Source organism: Poecilia reticulata, chromosome 9 (genome assembly GCF_904066995.2).
Source record: "Poecilia reticulata chromosome 9, P_reticulata-male-v2, whole genome shotgun sequence".
Classification (NCBI taxonomy): Eukaryota; Metazoa; Chordata; class Actinopteri; order Cyprinodontiformes; family Poeciliidae; genus Poecilia; species Poecilia reticulata.
In genome coordinates this window covers 4,048,863-4,072,935 of record NC_088838.1, presented here as the reverse complement: position 1 = coordinate 4,072,935, position 24,073 = coordinate 4,048,863, and the positions used below count along the sequence as shown (strand labels likewise).

The window sequence follows — 24,073 nt, the reverse complement described above, 5'->3', positions numbered from 1 at the left end:
AACAGTAGGCAGCAATTTCAAACTTACAAAGATCTTCTTATGACTGCATAACGGAATAACATTATTGTGATGACTTGCTGAAGCCAAAGTGTCAGAAAAAACAGAAGCTTCTTAAAGAGACAGAGGCCCAATTTCACAGAGTCAAATTGCAAAGTCAAATTTATTGTAAAAAATCTTTGAAATATACAGCATTTTTATGCCAACCGAAGGTAACATAGTTACCTGATTGTGCTACAAAATGGCACTATGTGCCTGGAAAACACACAATAGGCCCCCCTTAAAACTATCTTCCTGTTTGGGACACATGGCCGCCCTGCTGACACCATGGAGTGTGTGGTGTGCATGGTGGTAAGAAGTGATACCCGCCCCCCATCCCCCTGAGAAACATTCGCGCCCAATTGTTTACACTGCAACAGGTGTAGACAGTTTTAATAAAGATGAACGCTAAAGCTCATGGTGACCGACGGATATCAAAATATCTCTTGACCTTGCAAACATGGATTACAGTTGATGTCTGTCACAGCAGGAGGCGACTGTGCCCAGAATGCCCTGCACGTCTATCTGCCCAGTAAGCCGGGCCACAGTTTCTGCCCCCCACTCAGCCCAGAGCGGCATGTGTCTGTCTCTGCTGCGGATTATACCATACGCACATGGTGGTGTGTGGGTGTCCGGAGAAGTGCTAGACAGTGATGTTTCGGGTTTCAAGGTTCAGCTGGAATTCTCCAGCATTCCTGGTGCAAGAGCGTCTTATATTCCCTGGAGACACAGATGGACAGGAAGCGCTAAGGACCCCAGGTCCCAGATTGATCATAAACACCTCATGTTTGTTCTCTTATTCCAGCTTTTGTCTTTTTGTATGTCTCCAAGGAGCTACTATAGTACCACCCTGTAATCCATTACTGTAATTCCTCACAGGATCCTGACAGAAATCTGGCACTTCCTATCATATGTCGATAGCAGGTCTGGTCCATTAATCGAACCAACTGCTTTACAAGACCCTTCAGGATAGTCTGGGACAGAAACCCCACTCAGGAAGGAGCTGACTCCAAATTAATCCACTGACAATAAAGACACCATTGTTACATAGAGTTCATAATGAAAAAATCCCATTTCTGTTTGCATATTGATCTGTGAGAGGTGCTGACGATGCACAAACATCTGGAGCACACTCAGACATGTGTTTGCAGACTTCATCCTGGCCACCACATAATGAAAAAAAAACAAACTTTCACTAAAGAGTGACTCTGTGGATAACTAGGAATTTTTCCCCTCTTGGGGGCGCCACGGGCACTAACCTCGCTGTTTTCTGTATTTCAGAATAATACGTCTTCTGCTGGACTTAATACAAAAAATACTTTATAAACACACGTCTGGGATATATATCCGACCATAACCCATTGGCATGATGATATTTGCAAAACATTTATGCTTTAAAAGACCCTGACCAACATGGCGGCGGCATTGACCTGTTATTTAAAATGAGTCCCAGCAACCAGCGCGCAGGCGCGAATAGAATCACGTGATTTATTTAAAGTGGGAGTGTAAAGATGGCAGCCAAAGTCAGCAAATTAAACATGGCTCGATTAAGAAGAAGTTCAGTGTTTTCAGTGTTCCAGTTAGATCTCCTCCGTGAATTGCTCTGCGTCCTGGTGGCTTTTTGTGTTCTGACGCAGCAGTCGCTGGCAGACCAGCAGGAGTTTTTCGAGGATTTTCTGAAGCGGGAGTATTCTCTGGTGAAACCGTATCGAGGTAAGTTTACTGTCAGGCTGGCAGCGCTAGCGAGCATTGTGGCTGACGGCTTAGAGCCGCTTCAAACTTATTAATAAAAACCAACAATAGTGCAAATCCTCCCGACAACCCAGGGTTGAGCTCCTTAGTTAACTAGCTAGTCGACACGCCATATTAGCAGCAGCGGATAATGATTAACTAAGAGGAACTTTGCTCTCCTAACTAAATGGCTGCGCTTGTTGAGGGCAGAGCTGGTATTAAATCTCAGCAGACGGAACCAAACGGAAACCAGTAAAGTCAGTGCAGTTTTCACATTCTCCACAGGCGGATGTAGTTTGATTTGGTTTAGGTTGCGCTCACTGATCAGTGCTTTGGATGTTTCACTTCAAGGGAGTTAACATTAAATATTCAAACTGAAGACCAATCAATTGACTCCATGTCGGAGTCAGCTAATTTCACATTGATTGGTTGTGATTGTCAAATACTGATTTTTTTTTTCTATTCTCAAAAAGAAATGAAAACTGCAGAATTCAATGTACTCTCACTATGTGATTACGTTCTGTCTTCATAATGAGGTCATCAGGTAACTGACCTGTAATATTCAGCTAAAAGGCCCTTTATTCTGCAGCTTGAAGTTAGGATGCAGGACTTGAGGAGCCCTGATTGTTGAAGCATCTGCAGTGCAGATGGCAGCCTTCAGACTTGCGCATGATGACACAAATATATGAGTCGGAAGCACCTGTGATCGGGATCCATACAAGAGCTTGAAATCCTTGAAAATGCTTGAATTTCAATGAGGTGTTCTCAGTTTGGAAAGTGCTTGATGTTCAGACTGCACAGTTTTGTAATAAAGTGCAATCTAGCATATAATTAAATGTATACCTTCGGAAAGTGTTATTTACAGTTGACGCAAGATATATACATAATAAAAATACACTTTTTTTCTTGGTGTTTGAAGTGAAATCAGAACCAACTTCTGTTGTTTTAGCTCAGATAGAATGACCAAAAATATTTTTATTTGTAAATGACAGAAAACGTAAAACATTTTTTAACAATTTTTATTGTAACTTTCTTTGTGTTTAAGCATGAATTTCAACAGGAAGGTAATTTACCTTAACATGATTTGTTTGGATTGTTAAAATGTAACAAATATTTATTATTCCTAATGGTTCAGTTACTATGTTGATCTGTGTAATTGGAATTAAAGTTAACTTATGTTTAATTTTTTTTATACATGTTATTGAAATTGTTTTTTTGTTGTTAAATTAGTATTTTTTTCTCTTACCAGTCAGGTGTATAAGGTGTGTGTGAGACATTTTTGAAAACACAAAATTCTGTTCTATTTTAGTTTACCTTTTTCCTGCCATAGGATGTATAATATTATCACATTATTAACTACAGAAATAAATTGTATCGCATAACATTTCTTTAAGTTAATTTTAATTGTTTTTATCTCTAAGGTATACCTTTAGAAGTGCTTGAATTTTACTGTGGGAAAAGTGAAGGATGAACTCATGTGGGTTTAGTAAAAATCAGATATTTGTTTGTTAGGGATATGATGCATGAAAGATGATGACCTTGGAGCTGCCGTTCTCGTTCAAATATCCTACTGTACACACTTCTAAAAAATATTTGATGTAATGCTTAACAAAAAAAAAGAGTGAGAATTAAGGGTGCAGCTCCAATTGAAAGGCGACGTGTCCTGTTTTTGCAGGACTGGGCTTCTCCAGCTCCTCCCAGTGGGATCTGATGGGAACGGCCGTGGTGACGCCTGACCATGTGAGGCTGACCCCAGACCAGCAGAGCAGACAGGGAGCGGTGTGGAGCCGGATCGTAAGTCTGCAGCTGCATCACATGCTTCCACGTTACCCAACCACTTCCTGCTTCATTCTGTCACAGCTGCTCACAAACGATGCCACCACAATATGCTGCTACACATGTAGCTTCACTGTAGAAAACGGTGTCGGTTTTGATGTGTACGTTAGTGTCATGTTCTCCTCTGTTGCTCTTCATCTTTTGTGGTGCAGCCGTTCGTCTTGAGGGATTGGGAACTTAGAGTTCACTTTAAAATCCATGGCATCGGGAAGAAAAACCTAAACGGAGATGGACTTGCCATTTGGCTAACCAGAGATCGCATGCAGAATGGTAAGCTGGCAGCAATGACACAGATAAGTACTGAAGACACTCCTTTGTTTTTATGCTCAGTACTTTGCAGACACAGTCAAAGATGTAAGGCGTCAAAAACTGACTGGACGAAGAAAATGTAATCCTAATGCAAAAATACTTTATTGATTCCAAAAGGAAATTAAATTAAAGGAAATTAAATGGATGAAGGCAGAGGAGCTCATCAGTCCTCCTGAATGCTACATCTATCCTACGTCTATCCACCTCTGTTGGATGTTTCTTCCTGTTAAAGGAGAGTTTTTCCTCTCCACTGTCGCCCCCTGCTGGTCCAGGAGCGGTGTATGCTGCAGGTCAATAACTTCATGCGATCTGCTGGGTTTCCTTACATAGAAAAGTTTGAAACTACTTTGACTAATAAACCGAGTCTGCTGTAGCTGGGGTCATTTAGAATGTATGTCTGGTTGAATTGAAATTATTTATTTATTTATTTTTGCAAATTATTCTGAATTGGCTCTATAGAAATAAACTGAACTGAACTGAATTTCTGTGTTCCTCCCTCACCACGCTCTGTGCTCCTCCTCAACGTCTCCAGGTCCCGTTTTTGGCAACATGAATCAGTTTGTTGGACTTGGAATATTTGTGGACACTTACCCAAACACAGATAAGACCCATGATGTGAGTAAAACCTCCAACATCTCTCTGAACCCTGTTTTCAGCTTGAGACGAGCTCCTCTCTCAGGGAGAGTTTAACTCCGGTTGGCCCCTCTGTTGCAGAGGACCTTTCCGTATATCTCGGTGATGCTCGGAAACGGAACCCTGACGTACGACCACGACCGTGACGGGCGGACCACCGAGCTCGGAGGATGCACGGCCATGACGCGCAATTCCATTTATGACACCTTCCTGCTGGTCAGATACTCCAAAAACAAGTTGACGGTATGGCAGCGTTTTTTATCTAGTGGGACGGGGAGAAACTGCTCATCTGAACACCATGAAAGAGTTGATACATGTTTAGAGCTGTTCTGTGGATAAGGAGATTCAGCTGCTAACGTTATGTCATATGAAATCTTTCATAGGGGGTTCAGAGTGCAGCCCAGGGGCCAATTTTGGCCCGTGAAATGATTTTGAGTGGCCTTCCACTGCAGTTCCTGAGAAACTAACTTGACAACCTCATTTTTTGTCTATAGCAGCTAAAGCATAAAATGAATTCAGTGTTTTTAGGGTCTTGTTGCCTGAGACTTATTTTAACTTAAATTGTTTGGATGCCACCGATGTAAAACGAAATGACTTTGACTTTCCTCTGCTGCAAATCCATAAATAAACGCCTAGTGTATCAAACTGATGTGTTCCTCTGTGTCTGCAGCTCATGGTGGATGTGGACGGGAAACAGGAATGGAGAGACTGTGCTGAAGTCAGTGGGCTGAGGCTTCCCTCTGGATACTACCTGGGTGCCTCCTCTGCTACTGGAGACTTATCAGGTATCCAGCATTCAAACAGCCTACAGCAGGTTGTCCAAAGTGCAGCCCAGGGGCCATTTGTGGCCCCTGGGCTGATTTTGTGTGGCCTACAACTGCAGTTTAAAAATGATACAAATTTTGTATTTTTGGTCTGGCTACTAGTGAAAATATCTTGGCATGCTTTGAAATAAGAAAAATCAAACTAGCAAGTAGCTTTACAGCAAGACATAGGAGCTAGTTTTATGTGAATAAATCTTTAATGCTGATTATGTAAAAGCAGTAGTTCTACTGGCAGATTTTTAAATTTTAATTATGACATATTTCCAAATGTTATTGCTTGGAGGAAAGTATATCTATTGATATCCAAACATGGAGATCTAGAAACACGCACTGAGAACAGAACTTCTAAGATTTTTATCTTATTTAAAAATCTATATAAGACATTGCTATGTCCTTTGTCCTGTAACATAAAAGTATATTGAAGAATAGCATAATGAAGTGGGAATAAAAAAAAACTAAAGTTCTCACTCCTTTTCAGACAACTACGGTAGATAAATCTTATGTTGCAAAACATAAGATTAAAAGAATACATATGCACATGTGTATGTATTCTTTTTTTTTTGTTCAAAATAGATGAAGTAAAGAAATCTTGCTAAGTCTCATGTTCTAATGTTGCCCACCGGCTATCGACAGATAACCATGACATCATCTCAATAAAAGTGTACCAGCTGACTGTAGAGAGGACTCCAGAGGAAGAGGAGGAGGAAGAGGTGATCACCGTCCCGCGGTTGGACGACATGTACCAGTTTCAAGGTAGAAACATTTCTATCGCGTGGCTGAAAGTGATCCTTCAAAGCTGAGGCTTCATTTTAGTTTCCTGTCGGGCTTCCCAGTGGACGTGGAGGAGGAGGGGATGAGTGGGCTGCAGCTGTTCTTCACCCTGCTGTTCTCCATCCTGGGCCTGGCCGTGCTGGCCGTGGTGGGCCTGGTGCTCTACGGCCGCTGGAAGGAAAACAAGCGCAAACGCTTCTACTGAGAGGCGCTGCTTCTCAGAACACAGGTCCTCGGTGCACATTAGATCAACTAGAGACCGCCGTGCTGTGACTAGAACTCAGACCGACGGCCTTCTGGGTCGAACGTAGAGAGAACACGAGCGGGATGGACAGATAAGTCAGGTGGATAGTGTTTTTATATCTTTTTTTTTAAGTTCTCTGGAGGATGTGAAGGTCTCAGCAGGTTATCTGCTGAGTGAGGCTCTGTCCTCACCAACAGGAGGCAACAAAAGAATCAAGTTTCTGGAATCAAATTGCTGCATGGACTTCACTGACGTCATGATAACGGGAGTTCCCCCACCTCTGGGGGATGCTCTTCAGTCACTTCACAGGTTGCACCTGTAAACAAAGTAAAGAAATAAAACTCCTGCATTATAACAGAAAACATTTTGGAAGCTGCTCCAGTTGCAGTCCTGTTAAAGTAGGTATTGTCTACTTGCAGCTGTTATCACTGTTATTTGGTGTCTGAAACTCAAACTGAAGACTAATCTAACGGCACCAACAGCAGAGCAGACTTTTACAGTTTTAAAAGAACAACATGGACAGAAGCCAATGCTTAGTTAATGCTGAAGTTTGAGGCAGCGCACCACCAATCATCTTCCTGAGGGAAACACGGACAAATGTCTGATAGGAAAGTAAAGCAGTGTAAATATGAGCACTGCTTTGCTGTTACACCAGGCAGGAAGTTTGACCCTAAATAAGTTCCGTCCTCAGCAGGACATTAATTGGTGACGCACCGCCCTCAACTGCCACTTCCTATTTAGTCATTGGTTTCTCAGTCAGTAGCTCTGAAAGTGAAAGGCCTGTAATAATGAGATGGTTCCAGCCGCCATCTTCAGCCTCCTAGAACAACGCATCTGGGTTTATCTAAATGGACATGCCAGCAAATGTTTACCTACTGCCTGTGTTTTTAATCAGGCAGTATCTTTACATCCTCTGTTCTCACTGCCGGTTTCAACAGGAAAATCATTGGTGAAGCAAGGTCACAAAAAAAATCTGAATTATCCCTTTAAGTTCCTTTGTTCTGCTAGGAGGGTAAATTTAGCTCCAGTTTTTATATCTGTGACATCACAAATTTAATTATCCAATCATGGACAGATTGATTCTGCCTCAGTGATCCAAACAATTCTGTAAGCAATTGCTGTCCTTTGATTGGACAACTAGGTTTGGCAGTAAGTCCAGGCTGACCAATCAGTTTGAGGTGTGAAAACATCAGAAGTATTCAGAGCACAGGAGTTTCAGGAAAATGTGACTCCTGAAAAAAGATTTTTAGACTTTCACTAAAGTTTTTCTGTTTACTACAGAAACTCCTCAGGGACATGAAGGGATTTCCTTTTCTTTTATGATACCTAGCAAAAGTATTAGTTTCCCTCACAAATGTTTTGCGTTCTCTCGCAATAATGTACGAATCAGTTCATGTTGAATCTTGAATACTGAAAGTTTTTCTACTACAATATAAGGGTTTTGTAAGGTTCTTTCATGTATGTTAAAATCTCGTTGATATATCTCAACTTTTAAACCTTTTTCTTTAGGATACACATGAACATGGGCTTTCATTCAAGACAGAAACTGTCCTTAAGAAAAACTACATACAAAGTATTTGAACTATATTTGAGTTATTTTCATGGGAAAAAAACTGGAAATGTACATATATAAGCCGCACCGGGCTACAAGCCACTGGCATCTCTGCTGATCTCTGTTTTTCACAAGGACACAGCACAGGGCTGCGTTCTTAATAAATATGCTATTAAGGACGCAGCCCTACGTCCCCAACGCCGAACCATGAATTCGTTCATGCCGAGCTTACAGGCAGCGGCTCCATTTCCCTCCTATGCTGCCAGGTTGATAGCCCTCAACTTATAAGTGACATCTTTTTCTTTGTGTGGTTTCCATGAGGGGGTGTAAGTTTGAAGAAATGTCTACGTCTTGCCTGCTGCTAGCATGTGCTTGTTCTAAATGAAAATTGGCGCTTTCTTCCTTTATTTTTTATTTTGACTTCTAATGATTAATTTCCTGCTATTTCCTTGTATTTTTTTATTTTGACTTCTAATGATTAATTTCCTGCTAAAGAGCCCTGTGGCGGTTGACAAAAAATCCACAGAAAAGCCGCATTTTTCAAAGCGTGGGGAAAAAGGTTTATATTCCGAAAAATTAAGTAATTATGATTGGATACAAATTAGACCAGAGTGTATTTGCTCATTTATTGCGAGGGAATGCAATATCTTTGTGACTTAACACACAGGACAAAATGTCCCCTAGCATGCTCCATAGTTTTCTCTTTAATTCAGGTATTTTTTGTCTTTGCAGATCTCAGCTTTTTTCTACACAGGCATCATATTCAGGAACTGGCTGACTTTCCAGCTGCTGTCTATGAAAAAATTGATATACAAGCTAGTGATCTTATCGCTGCTAAGTAATGACACTGATAAAAAAAAAGAGCATACTTTTCACTGGTTCCCTGTGATGCGCTGAAGCAGACACATCCACAGATGGGCCTGGGTCCCATCAGGTCACTGTTTGTTTGAGATTATCCACTGTAGTTTCCTCCAGTCCACTTCTTTTGCTAATCCGACCAAACCGGCATTCTTCATTTCAATCTGCAGAACGTAGCGGCCCGTTTAACGTTTACCTCCACTTTAATCTGAAATGTAGCTGCTCTGACAAACAGCCAAGCTGTGGATTGTTGCTGGAGTTTTGTTGAAGTGCCTCATTAGTACCAGTAAAGACAGTCCTGTCCTTCTGTAGCTTTAACATGTTGTTTCTAGATATGGCAGGGGTGTCCAAACTGTGGCCTGGGGACCTTTTGCTGTTTCCAAATGATACAAATTTGACTTCTTTTTTTTTTTTTTTAATTAGGAAAAAACTAATTGAAATTAAAAATAAGCAATTGGTGTATCCTACATTAAGACACTATTAAAACTTGGCCAAATTCATCAAGTGTTTTAAAAATAAACAGGGACCTCTATATTGTTTTTATTGCTCAGAATTGGCTAAATCTTTCAGGTTCCTTCAACAAAGGACAAAAAGGACCACATTTGTGTCGTACAACAAATCTGACTCTTATTTAAATATACTGCTCAAAAAAAATAAAGGGAACACTTAAACAACACAATATAACTCCAAGTAAATCAAACTTCTGTCAAATCAAACTGTCCACTTAGGAAGCAACACTGATTGACCCGATGAGGGTCCCCATTGTCAATCAGTGTTGCTTCCTAAGTGGACAGTTTGATTTCACAGAAGTTTGATTTACTTGGAGTTATATTGTGTTGTTTAAGTGTTCCCTTTATTTTTTTGAGCAGTGTATTTAGTGCTTAGAAAAAAAATCTCAAAACTTGATTTTAGTTTTAAAACTATTTTTCATTTTATTTTTGACCCATGTCACAAAATGTTTGCACACCCCTGGTTTACGTGATTTGACAGAGACCATTCTCTACTGTATTGTTTTGAAACCAGTTTTATCTGTGAGGGCTCAAGCAATGCAATTTATTACGCAACATGACAACAGTTCTGCCTGCGAAGCCTCTTGGGAGATCCTGGAGGTCCAGTGAGAGGAGCTTCAGCTGACTCACAGGCTGTCAGATCTTCATCATGTTTTCATTTTTCTATGCAAATTTCTTGCATTTTTGAGCCATTTACCTCAATCATTCATTTCAATGTGAACCAATTGGTTCTGTAGGTTTAAATGTTAGAGAAGAAATCAATGCTGACACTGATCTTTCCATTAAAGTTTCTATTCTTCCCTTAATCTGGTCCTTCTTTTTGTTTGCTACATGTTTCCATTGATCCATACGTTAGTTTAATATTTCATTTTGTTTTTGGTTTTGTAGTTTCTCAACCTTAACGAAAATACGATGTCTTGAGCTGACATGAAATATAACTTTTATTACTTTATTTAGTTAGGAAGAATGTTCACACATTTGTTTTGATTTTCTATCGTTTCTGTTTATTGTGCTGAGCTTAAGTATTTTCTAGAGACCTATCAACTTTGTTAAATTTCTTGCTTAGGTTTTAACAAAAATATTAACACAATGTCTGCATGTCAGAAGTTTGATATATCAAACCTGAATAATAAGTATTGGTATCAGTATAGATATTGGCGATGCTTGCACTGTATTTATTTGGTATCGGCTCAAAAATAAAAATAACGGTTAATAGTTGAAATGGCTGCAAATAATTCATATTTGCCGTCAACATACAAGACAACCTTTAGGTATGTTTATGAAGGAATGAGGGAACATGATGGAGTTTACACAACACTGTCCCTTTAAATCCAGTGTTTTTCCTTTGTTATGCATGTATCTCCAAATATCCAAGCTGTTCCTGAGCACCATGTGTCTGATGAAGCTGGAGGAGTCCAGATCAGGGAAAGCACTCGTTGCTCTAGAATTGGATTCTAGAACAAAGATCTCGACTAGTTACAGATAATTCATTCTGTTTACATCAGACTGATCAGTGACCCCTGACCCCTAGCTTAACCCAGCATCTCTGAACACATCAACACACACAGCAACAGAAGCCTTCATTCAGCCCTGCTGGAGGTTAGCAGTGTAACCATGTGCTGCCCCCCCCCCCTCCCCCTCCATCTCTTCATTGTTGCTTCTGTAAATATTAGTTGATAAAACTCAGCCATGCCCCCCTCCCCACCCCCTGCTTTAACTCCTGCAGTTCCTGCCTGATCTCTGTTATTCTTTGGAATGCTGGGAACGCCAAATGAACTTCCCAGTAGCTCGGACATTACTGGATATTTCCCTGTAATTAAGGTAAGCGTTTACATAAGTTTTCCCATGACTTTTGATTTATTATATTTTCAGTTATTATGAAAACTTAATAACTGACAGACACGTTTCAAAAATAATCCCTGCAGAAAAAATCTTCATTATATTTTCAGGCTTCCAATATTTTGTGCTGCTGAGAATCAGGAAGTTGAAGTTGCTTCCAGCTAACCGAGTCTAAAACTTGACAAAAAGTTAATCTGGTGATGAGAGCAGATAATGATTAACACAGCCAACAAGGGGATCCATTGTGGCTCATGGCTCAGTGTTGCCATATCAAACAGCAGTGTCCTCTAAACACTCGGCTGAATGCAGCCACAGTTTCACCTTTACAGATCTTAAAGACGAGTGTGTGTGTGCGTGTGTTGAATTTTTTCTCCTCACATTTAGAAGAAGAGGTTCAGGAAGGATGAATAGCTCCTGCATCAGCTGTCTGAAAAGTCTGGTGGTGTCTCTCCACTTCCTCTGCTGGGTAAGGTGGTGAGAGCACCAAACACACACACACCCACACACACACACTGGCTGGTTAGATCCGGTCATCCTGCAAATATTAAAACCCTCCTCACATATTTACTCTTTAATTGGTCAAGATTGGAGTCTTTATGTAGAATATGTAGCACATTTTTTATCTGTACTCACTAGTGGAGGCGGGCTCTGTCACAGAGCGACACAGATACACACACACACACACCCACACAAAATTGTATTTCTGACTACATTAGGATTGTCTTACTGTCTTTTTGCTTCAAAGATTATGATTTTGAAGTGCTAACATCAGTTGCTGTGCTGTGTGATCCTGTTGTCAAAAAGACAAGTACTATGACATAAATAAGATATTAGTGTTTTTCAGACTAAGTAATTCATGAAAAGATAAACTGATATCAGTGGCTTTAGTAAATACTTCTTTATAAAATATTAAGGAAAAAAATTAAATACAAACTGGCAAACTAAGGAACTGAACTAGACTGTGGTTGGGAGCAGCATTAATATGTTTTATACACTTTTTAAAATGTAAGTAGCAAACTTTCCATCATTGTGTAATCCTTTAAAGTCTAACTCACTGAACTCCAGATCAGTATTAAAATATTTTCTTCTCACGTTTTATTAGCATTAAATAATGCAGATTTCTAGTTTTTTTTCTATGTATATATAATTAGTTTAGTTATTTTCTTATCTTGGGCACCAACTTATGAATTATTCATTAAATAAATGCCTACAAGCCTGAAATTAATAGTTTGAATAAAAATGTCGCATAAAGTCATCAGAGGGACCAGTTTACTTCTCAACCACATAATTTATATAAAAATAAAAAGTTTTAGATGAAACATTAAGGAATGTTTATCATTTACTGCAACCATGAATGTATGAACATCTGCAAGTTTTGGAACGTACCCCAATTCCAATTATTACCAACTTGTTTTGTTGTTAATAGTTAATGTAGATTACTTTATCGACCAAATCAGAATTTTTATCGTCAGCTTCACCTGGCGACCCAAAGCGACATTACAACGTATTGCAGGCATCATTAAATGGATAACATGAAGCTCATCGTTTGAACACTGAGCGTCTTCTCTTTGTGGTGAATTCCATTGAACAGGGATTTGCAAACCATTATATTCTGTGTTTATTTATGTTTTACACAACGTCCCAACTTAATTGGAATTAGGTTTGGAGATGAAAAAGGGTGGACGCAAAACATATCGAGTGAAAATGCAGGTCTGTGTTGTGTAGCCTGTTTAGGACTCTGCTGTGAGGCAGCAGCTCAGTGAGGCAGTGAACATTCAGTCAAGATGTGAAGAGGTTGTCTTTGCTGGTGTCTATAAAGGTTGTTAGACAGACTGAGGCCAGCCTCACTCAGCTCAACCTTCAACTCTCATAATGTGAGCTTTGCCTCGTCTCTCTTGCCTCCCGTGGAGCTGTGTGGAGCCTTCGTGGTGGCCTTCGGGGAATTCCAGATGATGCACTCCAAGTTCGCCTCTCTGGTCACCACCTTCTTGCCCATCTACCCGGCCAACACGCTCGTAGTGATCGGTACCATCGTCACCTGCGTTTGTTACCTGGGAGTGCTGGGAGGCATGAAGGAGAACCGCTGCATGCTCATCACTGTGAGTGGGAGGAAACGTGGGGTTTACTGCCTGAGTGGGCTGAATTCACTGAATGACCAAATGAGATGCTTCAAAAATAACCCAACTTTCTGTGTCTCAGTTTTATGTACTGCTGTTCATCCTGATGCTGGTGGAACTGGCCATGGCCTGTGTGTTCTTCGTCTACAACAGAGAGGTGGGAAACTTCTGGTACTCATATGTCTGTTATGGAACCTTCTTTGATGTCTTTTCCTAATGAAGTGTGCTGAAACATCCTTAAGATTACTGTCGTGACCAAAAGTTCTTATAATATTTTGTGATCTAAAACAAATGCTATGATTTGTAAACTTGAATACTTTTGCTTTTATGATAATCCCCATCTCTTTTAGATTGGTGCACAGATCAGATCAGATGTGCATAGATTTTACAAAAAGGCTGGAGTCACATCAAAAGGTTCATTGACTGTCATTGCCTTTGTGGACAGTTTTGAGACTGATGGGGATGTAGTTTTTGCCAATTTTACATCTCTAATGTCATGTAAAACATGTTTGACATGTTTGAGCTTTGTGGGACGTTATGATATTCCCTCCATGCACGTTTGAGAAATCCACCGTTTTCCTCCTTAAAAAACGAAAACAATCAGACTCAGTTTCATACAAGACAAATAATGTGTCAATGACATTACAAAGGTGGGTCAGCCCACAGTGGGTTTTCTGTAATAGATACTCCTGTGACACATGGAAAATTAGAGGGAACATTGCTCAAGACTGTTCTGAGTGATTCAGGAGTTCATTCAGATACAATGTGTGTAAAAAAAAGACAATCTGTGGATGAAGTGATGTCATGATTTGAACATTGGGCATTCAAAAGGGCAGGATGCGGATCAATCACCGAAGGTTTGGTGTCCCAGTGAGTTGTTGTGTATGAGATATGATATTGTGTTTCATGGTGAGATGTCAAACTTCAATGTCAGACCACGACCCTTCACTGTGCTCAAAAACTCACATTTTTGATAATATTTATTCCCCCATGCCTTATGAGTAAACTGACCCAAGTTTGAAACCGATTGATCAAAATCTCGAGGAGGAGTTTGATATTCTGCCATTCCTGTTTGGTGTATGGGTGCCAGAGGGTTTCTGTAGGTCTTAGGGAGTTATGCAAGTGTACCAGTTTTCATGCTTCTATGATAAAGTAAGGTCAATGTGGACAAATTTTCTGAAAGTTAACGGGGGACGCAGTTGAGCCGTGTCTGTTGCGATTTTTGTGACACTTTTACAGTACATAATTTTCATTATTCATTATGTAAATTTTCATTATGTTGCCTAGCAACCGTTTACATGTTTTTACATGCTGCTTATAAACACCAGATGGCAAAAAATAACCAACCAAAAAAATGCTAAAGCCTGATTTTTTTAGTTTGTTTAAAATAATACGACATCTCTTGCATGGGGAATTAAGCATTTAGCAATACAAACACATGCCAAAGTTCTCTTCAAACGACTTCTCAACTTCAAGCTTCATGGGCCTTTTAAAATCAAAATACTGTTTTCTTTTGAAATGTACAGTTTCTAAAAAGTGCTATTGTGAATAGATGATCAAACAGGACTTTGTAAGGAAGCCAAACCTGCTGTAGTTCTTTTATAAGTCTTGTTGAGATCATTGTCTCTTCAGCCATCATCTGTTGGGGCAGCAGCATCAGAAACAGGGACCTAAAAAAGCTCAACAACCTGATAAAGAAGGCTGGTTCTGTTCTGAGGACGACTGTGGAACCTCTGAAGAAGATGTTGCAAAGAAGGATTCTTCATAAAACCAAGAAAATTGTGGATTACCCAAACCATCCTTTTCATGAGACTGTCTTGGGAAAACAGAATGTCTTCAGTCAGAGGCTTCTTCAGATTTGCTGTAATACAGACTGCTAGAAGAGATCTTTCCTACCAACAATCATCACAATCTACAATAACTCTTTGAAAAACCTAAATTAAGAGTTACAATGACATTTAATTTCCCTTTGGACCAATTTTGAATTTGAATTATAAGGAAACCATGACGTGACGTCACAGTTTCACAGTTGTGCAGTGCAGTATAGTGTAATGTCACAATGTGTGACATCACACTACCATCAAAGGCAGGAATTCTGCTCTCCGTGTATCTGAGTGTGTGTGTTCAGGGGTTGTTTGTGCTCCAGCTGAGTGTGTTATCGGTGCCAGCTCAGACAGTGATTACCACATCAGAGGCTGACCCAGTCATCCTGTCCTGACCTGTAGAATCTTCCACATACGTATTCATAGCAACCAGAATTTTTTTTTGCCCCTCAACACAGCAACCTGAACAGTTGAGCCGATCTCCTTGAAGTTCTATAGAGACGATGCAATAAATGGTTTATTTGGATCCACTCTCACTAGCAGCTCCATACCTGCCTGTGAAGAGGCCAACAAGACAGAAAGGAATTTAAGTACCGCTCCCTAAAAATGAGCAACATTAACCGAACTTCAGTCATAAGATCAGAGCAGGTTGTAACAGTCATTATGCTGTTGGTTCCTAGAGATGAGTAGGTATCACCACAAGGGGGCGCCTGTTCCTTTTGTTGTTGCACTATTGTACAGAAGAAGATCTAGTCTTCCATTTTGTTGTAGAAGAGAACATAGGTGATGATGAGGTGCAGAGGGGTAAACTAACGTTACTTTTCTCATGTATGGAAATATAATGCTTAGTACCATGGAGATCTGGCTTTACGTGGACGAAGTTAAATAAATGAAAAGTGTGGAATACTTCAAAAGTGCGTCCTGCTGTTTTGGGTTACAGTGGCTAACCACCACTGCTAACTCCTTCTCCAATCTCTCGCGGCACCGTCACAAGGTGATGGCGTGTCAGACTCCAGCTGGTACCACTCCATCTCTGTCAATCTCATCAGCAGACTGGTTGCAATAAAAGAGGTTCACATTTGTTCAAAATCATTGTTTTATAAAAAAATAAAAAAATTAAACACATCAAAATGTGCAGGAAACCAAGGCGAAGAATACTGCAGCCTGACCTGAAGCTGAAACCAACTTGGGTTCTTCAGCAGGATCAAGATCCAAAACACAGTAGCAAGTGCACCTGAAGAAAAACAAGATGAAGACATTGGAGTGGCCTAGTCAAAGTCCTGACCTGAATACTATTTAAAGGCAGTTACAAGATCTTAAAAAAAAAAAGGCTGTTGGAGCTGGAAAACCCTCCAATGCAGCTGAATTATAACAATTCTACAAAGATTAGAGACCAAAACGGGTCAGAGTTACAGGCTACAAAAACAAGGGTCAGCACTAGTAACACCTGGCTAGTCTTATTGCATACATTGAATTTAGTTGCTAAAAAAAGTGATGGGAACTTGAGACACATTTTGTTTATTATTGCAGAAATTTTTGGAAATCACTGAAGAAATTGTGACTTTGTGCCTCAACCCTTTCCGATGGCGCCCTGGGCAACTGCCCATCTCGCCCATATCAAAACTACCACTGCATGCACATTTCCAAAAAAAATGTTTGTCCATCACTGTGACCACAGACACAAGTGGCTCTCCTCACCTCTCCAACGTGCAGCAAGTTGTCCTGACTGCCATGTTGGCCTTTGTCTTGAACAGATCGACACATACTTTGAGAAGGACTTGACCCGCAGCTTGGAGGTTTACATGGAGTCTGGCCCAGAGGGGAACAAAACCATTAAGAATGATTTTGATGCCGTCCAGTACCTGGTAAATGATAAACCACCCGTTCTAATATCTCTGTTTATGAAAGTACATATTTGGAAGATCCAACTGCCACAGCGTTTCTTGACGCTGCGTCAGTTATCACAAATTTTGATTAAGTGACACAGTGATAGACCCATAACAGCCATTTTATGGAGTATACCTTTTTAGTACATCGACTAATTAGCTGTACTAAAAAGGTTTCTTTATGACTGTAATAAAACCCGGTTCAGTTTAATTCAATCTTATTCATATAGAGCCACATGTTGCCTCAAGGCATTTTACAAAAAAACCCCAAAAACCCCAAAGTCAATTCAGTCGATCCTAATGAGAAAACAATGCAGTCAAGTTCAGTTTATTAATGAAATTGTAAAAAAAAAAAAAATTAATTAAACATTCCATCCAGAAAACGGGACTTTGGTGGGTTATAATGAAATAAATGTGATTTTTGTGTGACGCTAAAATGTGAAACGAATAATGTGAAGAATAGTCGTTTGGTGCTTTGACACGTAATATAGAATGAATGTCCATATAATGACTTTTAACTGACATTTCTATACATTCACTCATGTAGACATTTTAGATCGATTGAAATTTTTCTTTGAAATATTCTACATCTTTATATAAAAGAGGGAGAAATCAGAAGTCTGTTTCTGGCTAAAGTTAAAAACAAAATTGTGAATTTTGGTCAATTGTAGCACTGCTTCTCAGAACAGCTCACATTTTTGTGCACTATAAAATGAAGAGACTTGAGAGACACTTGAAAACCAGAAAGAACCCAGAGGTATTGAGGGAGCCAACTATTTTTTTTTCTTCTTTTTTTTTTAACTTTGACTGGTTGTCAGTTGTGTTTTGCAGTTTAGAGGCAGCAGCTTCTAGTTTCTGTGGCAACATTAACTCCTCCTCTGTTCAGTTTAAGTGCTGTGGAGTTCACAGCCCAGATGACTGGAAGGGGAAAGTTCCGCTGTCCTGCTGCACCAAGAATCCCTGCAACATCACTGACCACCAGCCCAACTGGCAGGAGGTGATTCACTGCATGACTCATTACATTAGTGGGGCCTGTGGTGGGTCAGGAGAACAGTCTGAAATGTCTTCATTACATTTTATGATAATCACCAAATGCTCTGAAAAGTTGGAAGAGTTTTGCTGAACATACATTTGAGACGAGGACAATACTAGCGAGGCCCAGCTCCAGCTTACTACTGTTTGTTTTTTTAAAACCTTTTAAAGATGGTTATTTAACACAGCAACACAAAGATGGTGATTAGAGAAACCAAGCAGGGCAGGAAACCATGAGAGTGGTCAATAAAGAAACTACACTGCTATTATGCAAAAGGCACAACGGCTTAAAAAAGTATTCATACTGTATGATTTTTTTTGTTGTTGTTTTTTACAAATGATGATTCGCTGTGGCAAACAAAAAGAGAAGAAGAAAATACAAATTCACTCAATCATTTTCAGATGTTTATTATCCAAACATTTTTGTCTCATTTTTTTTTTTTTTTTGCTTCATCATCAGGTTTTGCTCTGTATTGGTTTTTCCACACAGACAACAATAAACTCCTCTGATGTCTGTGGATGAAATGAGACAAAGGGAAAAGTTCAGGAGGTCTCTGTGCTTTTTGTAAAGCAGTGTAGGTTGTCATTAAGCAGATTCATTGCAGACAACAGACATAAATGGATGAGGGTTGTTCTGATTTACAGAGGACGGGTTGGGGTATTTTAGTCCAAATGTGCTCAATAAAGAGCTGCCAGGCAGGAGGGATTGAATCATTTAGTTTAAAGCTGCCTTTTTGTATTTGGTCAGGTTTTCCTTCTATATCTGTGATGTGAAAAATGTGTTTATCATCTAAAACTCTTTAGTATTTTAACAAAAATCAAAAACCAGTTCTGTATTTGGATGCAAACGTAGCAGAATGAAAGTCACAACAGAAGTTAATAATACAAGTGAGCTGCAGGGTTCGAATCAGGAACTGTGTTCACTAAAATATCCCTGCAGACAAAACTGAAAAAAAAGAGAGAAATTTGAAACCTGTAGAAGCCTAAAACCTGATCCTAAGATGATCTAGGGAAAAAAAACAACAACTTTGTGTGCTGTATCTAGTGACTTTGTGTAGCTTTCAGAGGCAGCTCCCTCTGTGTCACTGTTCAAGCTGCAGGTCTGCAGGAATAAATCCTCCTGTGTGTTTGGACCTGCAGGGCTGCCTGGTGAAACTCAGGAACTGGTTTGCTTCAAACTACCTCAGCACTGCGTCAGGAGTGGTCACCATGTTCATGATTCAGGTACAGTTCATTCAGCGTTCCCATTTCCATAATCATGCTTTGGCTTTATGAATGCACATAGAAGCGTATTGATACCAGTGTCCAGGTTACTGGTCCTGTTTGTAACCGTGAAAACCACATGGACTGATCAAATCGCTAAATATCCACATCCCTGTCAGATGCGTTGTATGTAGCAACTTCAACTTGTTTGAAGGGGGTTGTTATGGTAACCCAATATGTGCAGGGTGTGTTTTTCTCAATTTAATCAAAGGAAAAGCAAACAATAAATCCCAACTGTCCTTATGCAACCTGTAATGTGCAGAAACTCTACAACAACCCTCACATCTATGAGGAAATGCAACTTTATATTTCTCAGCCTCCACTCGATCTCAGTTAACTTCAGTCACCAGGTGTCTAAAATATCCATGATGTCAGAGAAGTCCTTGTTTTTAGCACCAAAGTTATGATGAACATCACAAAGACACACCTAGGTGTTGAGTTAGAAAATCCTGTTCGCTGACTTTGGTTGTCGTCTTTTTCTTCTAGCTAGAAAGAAAGTTCACCTTGTATTAATTAGACAGTTTAGTAAAATACATTTCTTGAAATTGATGTGAAGTTTTCATCTTATGAAATCAAAAAGATTAACTGAAATCTTCAAAAATGCCCCGATGTGTGCTTTGACATGATATGAGCCGTGATTGGGTGCAGCTTCATCAGCATCCTCATCGTCTTTGTTTCCAGTTCATGTGCCTGAGCGTCACCGTCCCTCTGTTCTGCCACTTCAGGCGAAGAGGACTGGGTTACAAGTGAGAAAAAGCTCCATGGACCAACTTAGAAAATTGTTCACGCCAACAAGGTCATCTGGATCCTATTAAAGTGCTGCCTGTCACCCAGAAAGATAACACATGTGAGGGATGGTAGTGTAGTTCTAATGATTGGTTTTGAGTTTCCAGCATGGTCCATACTCCACATCATCACTTTGCTGATTTAAAAAGCGCCTCTGAAATGTAGCAGCTCTTAATGCTGAAGCACAAAATCATATTCATGCCCACAGGTTTCAACAGACTTTGCAAAGGCGACTGTGAATCTAGAATTTTCTAATCAGTTCTCACAAAGCTTTTACTTGGTATTGAGCTTTTTAGAGGCCACAGGCAAATCCTGATAAGAGTCAACATGATTCTTATCATGTTTAATGGAAACCTGTCAGCTCCACCTAACGCATTATTGGCTCCTTCAGCTGGTCTTCTGTTTGGCTGCTCCTGCTCCCTAAACAAATCTGAGAATGGGAAGTTCAAAGGTCACATGAGTCTATTAGACCGTGTTCCGTCTGAAAGAGCTTTTCAGGGTCTGTAATGTGTCAAATGTTGTTTTTTTTTCTAAATTGTTTAAAACATTATTACAAAAAATATTAAAAGTTAGATTAATGGCATGACTGTTAGAAATGTCATATTTGAATTTCAGTGTGTTTTTCTTTCAACCTAAAAGGTTCAGATTGTTTTACAGATTTTCTCGATTGTTTACAGACCTTTTCTGGAAGCATGCTTCAGAAGTTTTAACACAAGTCAAAACACACACACAGTGAGCATAACCCTTTGATTCTGCAAACTGAAACTTTACATTCAAAACAATGTTATTTCTTCTCAAAATTGTATTTTGTTTTCAGATGACACACACAAACCATCATATGAATACACATTTCTAAGAACCAGATGAACAGCAGCAGAATGGGTGCATGAGTTACATAATGTCTCAAAAACCAGTGTTTGTGTGTAAACTATCGAGAAAAACTGTGAGTGAGGCTCTATGCAGTTATCATTAATAGTTTTCTTACCTGTAGTAGACAGGGAATCACTGCGAGTTAAAAAAGTGAAGAACTCTTCAGAGTGGTGGAATGCTAGCTGCTAGCCAGTAGGCCCCCAGTTTTCATAGCTAAACATTCATGTTGCTGTCAGGTTAAGCTGGTCGATGCTGCTGGTGTTCTGTCAGATCAGCATACGTTTTCAGATAGTCATACGCTTAGCTCAGACATGTACAGGCTGTCATTACCATATGATTTTATTTAATCAGCAACATAGAATCATGACGTAGATCATCAGTTATATGGCATCCTGACTTGGCGGTTAAGTAGGTTAATGAGTTTTACACAGGCGTGTGTTGTAGTTGATTGCAGCTGCAGCTAGACCCTGCTTTAAATACACTTATGTCACATTATAAATCATATTATGTCATATTATAAACAATTTAATGACTTATTTTTGTCATAACTTGTTGCGTATGCTGAACTGACAACTCCACTGACGGTTGGACTTCTTAATGCGCATGCGTGGGCCTGGTACTCACTGCATGTATGCTATCCTGACAGCGTATGGCTATCTGACAGAACACTGGCTCCAATAGCCATTACAGTAAAACCCTGCAGTCAGTCCTAAATCTGCTAAGAACTGAGTAAACATTTGGATTTTGTATTACGCTTTCACCTGCTGATGGGTTAATATCAGCCTGCAGACTCAGTAAAAGTATTTTCACATGAAGAGACTGAGGTTTTTGAGTGACAATTTTAACAACTGTCTCTTGTGAAAGTGGAAACATTTCATGTCTGCTAGAGTTTTATCCCAACACTCATTTAACTTCAGCTAATAGCAGAAGCTATCTGGCTATCGGTTAGCCTCCTATCACTCATGTTTGTCTACTACATATATCTGAACCATGTCTTTAAAACATTATATTTACCTCTAAGTAGTCTTAGAAAAACTCATATTTTTGTCATTACTGCATACATGTTTTGCTGATTTAATTTGATTTTGTGCATCAAAATGAACAGCTTCATTCGACAGACTGTAAAACAGGAGTTCAGCTGGTAGTTTACCAGGGAGCTAAATGGACTCTGTGCTTTGAAATGTGGCTTGTTTTGTGTGACTGACATTATTTTTAGATTATTAGTTATGTAGATAATCAGCAGAGGAAACCTGGCCGTGTCAGGTCTGAGCAGCTTCTGCTGAGCCGGATCACAGACAGACCGTCTAGTGACTGTCTGCCAGTAATCTGCCAGTGTCTGCTGTTCAGTCAGGAAATGTTTTAACAAACACGGAAACAAAATACCTTCGTAGTTTTAAAGATGTTTGTAATGATGAATGTTTTGTTCATGGAACCCGTATGACGTTGGGACTCTTGTTTGTGTGAACAACATGGTTAGCTAACAGCCTGTCGGTGACTGTGAACCCGCATGGGGCCAGATGGCAAGAGCATGTGATAGAAAGTCCTTCATGATGCGCATGAGGCGTGACCAAAACAAATAAACAAGTAAAAGTCTCTCACTGATTTCTTGTTTGATGTCGGTCGGTTTGGTATCATGGTTCTTCTAACTGACACAATATTCTTGATTCGTCTTTTCAGGTAAAGAACCTTTTTTATTGGAAATACATTGTTGAAACCTGCAGACGTCTAAAGCCCTTCAATAAAGATGGACAAACAAGACGCATGCAGGCAGAGGTGGACAAAAATTATGTACACAAGTAAAAGTACAAAAAGTATCTTTTCAGCAAGATATGGGAGCTCGTTTCAAGTAAATAATTCCTTAATGTTGATGAAAAAATACTAGTTCTATTGACAGATGAATTCAAGACGATTCCCCATGTAATTAGTGAAATAATCAGCCAATGGGACTAATGCTTTTTCATCAATATTAAGGAATTATTTACTTAAAACAAGCTTTTTTTATATACGTTTCTTTTAAGTCAGTTGTGTCTTAATTTAAGTTGACTAAGGTATTTGTGCTACTCCTTGATTTCACAAAGGAAATGAGAATTTATTGGTGTTAAAAATGTTTTAAATTGATGCAGGATCCTGTGATCTGATCATGTTTTTGGTTGGTTTCATATCCATATCACTAATGGATATGATTTCAAATGTAGTGAAGTAAAATCCATGGATAGAATTAAAGCTGACACATATGCTGTATTTAAAAGTTTGACATTTCTCAATGATTTTGTCAAGTGAAACACTGAAATGCATCTGAAGAGACAACTTAATGATGTTGGATTATAAATCACAGATATAATGATTCAACAAAAAAACAATATTTTATTTTTGCCATGCATTACGATTTATAAAAATGTATTTAATTGGAAAACTATGAAGCGTATCATCAAAATGTGCCCAAAATTCAGTTCCTCTGAACAACCACTAGGTGGCAGCAGAGGACGCCACATTCGAACACTTACTCAGTGCAGAATGAAGAGCAAGACCCTGAGCAGGAACGCTTCACGTAGAGAAGGCTGTATGTAGCTGGCTGCTTCATTAGCATGTTGTTTGCTTTGTTATCAGCAGTGGTGGAGAAAGTACTCAAAAAATGTACTTAAGTAAAAGTACAAATACACAGACAAAAATGTACTCAAGTAAAAGTAAGACTACCACATTAACATTTGTACTTAAGAAAGTAAAAAAGTACTGGCTTTTAAAAATACTTGAGCATTAAAAGTAAAAGTACTTGCTGAATGCATTACCTAATCCCTAATACAATATCATTAAGAGAACCGATCGTATTTAATTTTAATACATTAGAAATGTGCCATTTTAATGAACAATGCCACAGATAAAGCATGTTTTTATTGTGTTTACTCTGTAACATAGTTTAGACTTAGATATGTGATTCTATGCATCATAATTTCAGGGATGGAAACATCTTGACTCCTGACCTAACATAGCATGAACTTAACTTTTTTGCCACTAGTGGCATTTATTTGTAAAGAAATCCAGCAGAAAGGTGGGTGGGGGAGGACAGGCAACCGAGGAGCCATGTAGCAGAGTTGTAGTCAAGACCACCGAACCCAAGACCAAGTCAAGACCAGCACCCCGCGCTACGTGACACAAA

General features: G+C 39.4%; 2 protein-coding genes across 3 annotated transcripts; both read left to right on the top strand.

The window, feature by feature from the left end:
- The first annotated feature begins 1,515 nt into the window (after window positions 1-1,515).
- lman2lb (lectin, mannose-binding 2-like b) lies at window positions 1,516-10,109 on the top strand. The gene is made up of 8 exons (XM_081611271.1): window positions 1,516-1,749; window positions 3,443-3,561; window positions 3,756-3,873; window positions 4,445-4,527; window positions 4,627-4,788; window positions 5,216-5,330; window positions 6,003-6,122; window positions 6,203-10,109. The coding sequence occupies exons 1-8, from the start codon at window positions 1,548-1,550 to the stop codon at window positions 6,343-6,345; spliced, it is 1,062 nt and encodes a 353-aa protein (XP_081467397.1). The 5' UTR covers window positions 1,516-1,547; the 3' UTR covers window positions 6,346-10,109.
- Window positions 10,110-11,011: 902 nt separating this feature from the next.
- On the top strand, window positions 11,012-22,521 carry LOC103469568 (leukocyte surface antigen CD53-like). Of its 2 annotated transcripts, XM_008417318.3 has the most exons (8): window positions 11,023-11,124; window positions 11,527-11,608; window positions 13,053-13,241; window positions 13,342-13,416; window positions 16,837-16,947; window positions 17,855-17,965; window positions 19,141-19,224; window positions 19,945-22,521. In XM_008417318.3, exons 2-8 carry the CDS (start codon window positions 11,546-11,548, stop codon window positions 20,011-20,013), a joined length of 702 nt encoding a protein of 233 aa, XP_008415540.1. In that variant the 5' UTR covers window positions 11,023-11,124; window positions 11,527-11,545; the 3' UTR covers window positions 20,014-22,521. The 2 variants fall into 2 exon arrangements, with proteins under 2 accessions (XP_008415543.1, XP_008415540.1); XM_008417321.3 differs by lacking the exon at window positions 16,837-16,947 and having other exon boundaries at window positions 11,012-11,124.
- The last annotated feature ends 1,552 nt before the right edge of the window (window positions 22,522-24,073 follow it).

Bases quoted from the DNA above. Each gene is read 5' to 3' on its own strand.
- LOC103469568 (XM_008417318.3), top strand. From the start codon at position 11,546: ATGAATAGCTCCTGCATCAGCTGTCTGAAAAGTCTGGTGGTGTCTCTC. The intron at 11,609-13,052 runs GTAAGGTGGTGA...CCTCCCGTGGAG, and splicing joins CTCTCCACTTCCTCTGCTGG to CTGTGTGGAGCCTTCGTGGT. The intron at 13,242-13,341 runs GTGAGTGGGAGG...TCTGTGTCTCAG, and splicing joins ACCGCTGCATGCTCATCACT to TTTTATGTACTGCTGTTCAT.
- lman2lb (XM_081611271.1), top strand. From the start codon at position 1,548: ATGGCAGCCAAAGTCAGCAAATTAAACATGGCTCGATTAAGAAGAAGT. The intron at 4,528-4,626 runs GTGAGTAAAACC...CCTCTGTTGCAG, and splicing joins ACACAGATAAGACCCATGAT to AGGACCTTTCCGTATATCTC. The intron at 5,331-6,002 runs GTATCCAGCATT...GGCTATCGACAG, and splicing joins TGCTACTGGAGACTTATCAG to ATAACCATGACATCATCTCA.